Source organism: Phytophthora infestans, genomic scaffold, assembly GCF_000142945.1.
Source record: "Phytophthora infestans T30-4 supercont1.2865 genomic scaffold, whole genome shotgun sequence".
NCBI lineage: Eukaryota > Oomycota > Peronosporomycetes > Peronosporales > Peronosporaceae > Phytophthora > Phytophthora infestans.
Genome location: NW_003305805.1, coordinates 1 through 2,744, shown reverse-complemented (window position 1 = coordinate 2,744; position 2,744 = coordinate 1). Strand labels below are relative to the sequence as shown.

Sequence of the window (2,744 nt, the reverse complement as noted above, 5' to 3'; positions counted from 1 at the left end):
GGATTTAGTGTACTTTTATACTGGGAATACCGAATAGAATGAGGGATGGACGGCCCCAACGGATTAATTCCACGGTACTGCGTAGCGTAAAGTTTTACGAGCCTCCACAGTTCCCGAAGCTAGTGCAGAGTACGCAACATGCCGTCAACTTGCTGTCGTGACGCTCTGTCAGGCTATCAATCAACTGGATCGATATTCCAAGTCGACAGCGAACCGTATCGTGTCTGGTCTTACGCGAATTGCAGCAGCCTGTCGTGAGGATATCCACCCAATAGCGAATGAACTAATGGAGCCTCTGCTTCCTGCAATGCTAGACGGATCTCAATGGGGCAAGTTCCTGCGTCTTCGTACTGAAGCTATCGCCACTGTGCTCGTTGGTTGTGCTGAGAGTGATGACTTCCGGGTACGTGTGCTGTATTTTGTGTCTTGAAATGGCTAAACTAACCAATGTTTTGCACTGTACCAGGTGGAAAATCATCCGTGGATCAGCGACTTCATCAGCTTCCTCCTGGATCCCGTAGTTTCGTCCGAGTCGCAATAATGCGCAGCTCGTCAACTGTCGTGCACTTGCGAGCGTGGTCCTCTTGGACTTGAAGCTGTTGAATACGCCGAAGCATCCCTTCCACTTCTTTCTTGCTAGTTTCGTGGGAGCTTGGGGGAAGGGAAGAAAACGAAACTAGAATAGTGACAGATGAGTGCCTGGGAACCCAGTGAATGTTGCGCTAGTATGGACCAACACTCCTTTAATGTGTATTGAGGCACACGCGACATCGTATTTCATCTTGTAATGATTGCAGTATATTGTGATATAATATTAAGTTTCCGTGTGCTATCATTTCAAAATTCAGACCTCCAGTCAGATTGCCATAACAACTCTGGACTCTGGATGGACTCTGGATAAAATCCAGAGAACTTCTATCCAGAGAACTTCTATTCTGCAACTCGAAAGATTCCTTACAAACTTCTAGTCAAACAAACGCTATGATGGAGGCTGAAGTAGCGCTACCGCAGCTGGATGAGGCCATTGCGTACCTTCAGGTCGAAGTCGCCGCCCTCCGCGCTGGGGAAAAGGACGCCAACCTCCCAGCACTCGCAGTAGCCGTCGCAGCAGGCGAGGCGCCGCTCCCAGAGCCTCGATTCGCGCCGCTATTAGCAGTCTGGACGCCTGCAGCATCCGCCATCTCCACAGAGTTGGCGGCGCTCGTTGACCAGTTCGAGGCCGCCAGAAGGCGAGAGGAGGAGGCAGCACGCAAAAAAGAAGACGAGGACGTGAAGATACCCGTTCATTCGGCGCTACAGCGAGTGCGAGGCCAGAGGAGGAGACCCCGGACGAGACCCAGGAGGAGGTTCGAGGATCCAGACGAGGGCGACGCCTCGCAGTCTGCAAGTGATGGGACGCCCACGCCCTCACCTAGAGCAGATGTTGCAGCTGTGACTGTCACTGTGAATGAAAAGAAGAAAGCGGAAGAGAAACAAGTGGAGAAGGAGCACGAGAAGGTCGAGAAAGAGAAAGCTGATGTGGTGATGGAAGAGACACTCGCTGAGGCAAAGCGTGTGGAAATGACTGAAGAGAAAGAAGAGACGACTGAAGAGAAGGTTGAAGAGAAGGCTACGGAGCACAAGGTGGACAGTGACGAGAAGGGTCAAGAAGAGAAGCCTGTCGAGGAGAAGAACCCCGAGAAAGAAGAAGCGGAGGCTGCGCTGGCGAGTCTGAAGGCTCTGAGGAAGAGCATGCTGCTGGATGTGCTGTCCAAGATCGTGTCGGTGGCGAAGAGTAAGGCCGTAAACCCTGCCATGTTCTCGACCCGTGGGAAGGTGGACGAGGACCAGGTGGATCTGGAGAAGATACAGGACCGAGTGGCACGTGGAGCGGTGTGCGATTGGGCACAGTTCGCAGAGCAGGTGTATCTCTTCTGCCAGCACGTGGTGACGGACGCGGAGCAGCGCGAGCAACCGGAAGCGAGACGCAAAGGCGTGGAATTGCTGCATTTCGCTAGGACTCTGACCGAGACGCTGCGTAAAGCTAGTGTCAAGAAAGAAGCCATTTTGTTGCAGAAGATTCGCGATGCAGAGGACGAAGCGGCTGCTCGTAAGGAGGAAGCTGCTCGCAAAGACGAGCAACAAGCTGTTGTTCTTATAGAGGAAGATGAGAAGAAACGCGACGTTAAAGACGATGAAAAGGACAAAGATACCGAGACACTTCAAGCAGAACAGAAGGACGGTCAAGCAGAGACTGCTGACAGTCTGGACTCGAGTAGCAAGGCCCTTTATGAAGAGGCTTCGGGTCCTCCACCGCTTACGCCAGCTCGGGCGTCAACAAGGATCCGAACGCGAACGAGTATTAGCAGTGACGGTCTCGCGCTCTGCCGCCCCATCGCCGCCGTCTCACAACCCGCGTAAACGCACACGTGGAGCTTCCGTGTCTGCGAGCGAAGACGTGAGTGGCTCAGAGAGTCACGACGCTTCTGCGTCTGAAGCGGACTCCAAGTCTCGTGGGCGTTCAAAGTCGGCGAAGACGCCAACAAAGCGAACACCGGCGCGTCGACGGCGTCCTGTGCTGCCCGCCACGAGAACGAGCTCACGTCAACAGAAGCGACGAGCTGCAGCCGCTGCTGCTGCTGTTGTGGACACTGGGGATGAGGAAGATCAAAGTGGAGGCGAGGCCTTGCTGGCAGTTGATGATGAGCATGAAAAAGAGAACGATGAAGCTGAAGAAACAGGAGAAGAAGAGCATGGAGAAGAGA

At 53.5% G+C, this 2,744-nt stretch overlaps 2 protein-coding genes across 2 annotated transcripts; both read left to right on the top strand.

Moving 5' to 3' along the window:
* Positions 1–20: 20 nt before the first annotated feature.
* On the top strand, positions 21–688 carry PITG_22405 (uncharacterized protein; the record flags this gene model as incomplete). The annotated part of the gene is made up of 2 exons (XM_002909790.1): positions 21–403; positions 467–688. Coding segments are annotated over 2 exons (393 nt in total), but the record flags the coding sequence as incomplete, so codon positions are not given.
* Positions 689–981: 293 nt separating this feature from the next.
* On the top strand, positions 982–2,400 carry PITG_22404 (uncharacterized protein; the record flags this gene model as incomplete). Its single annotated transcript, XM_002909789.1, has 1 exon — positions 982–2,400. The coding sequence occupies one exon, from the start codon at positions 982–984 to the stop codon at positions 2,398–2,400; it is 1,419 nt and encodes a 472-aa protein (XP_002909835.1).
* Between the last annotated feature and the right edge of the window lie 344 nt (positions 2,401–2,744).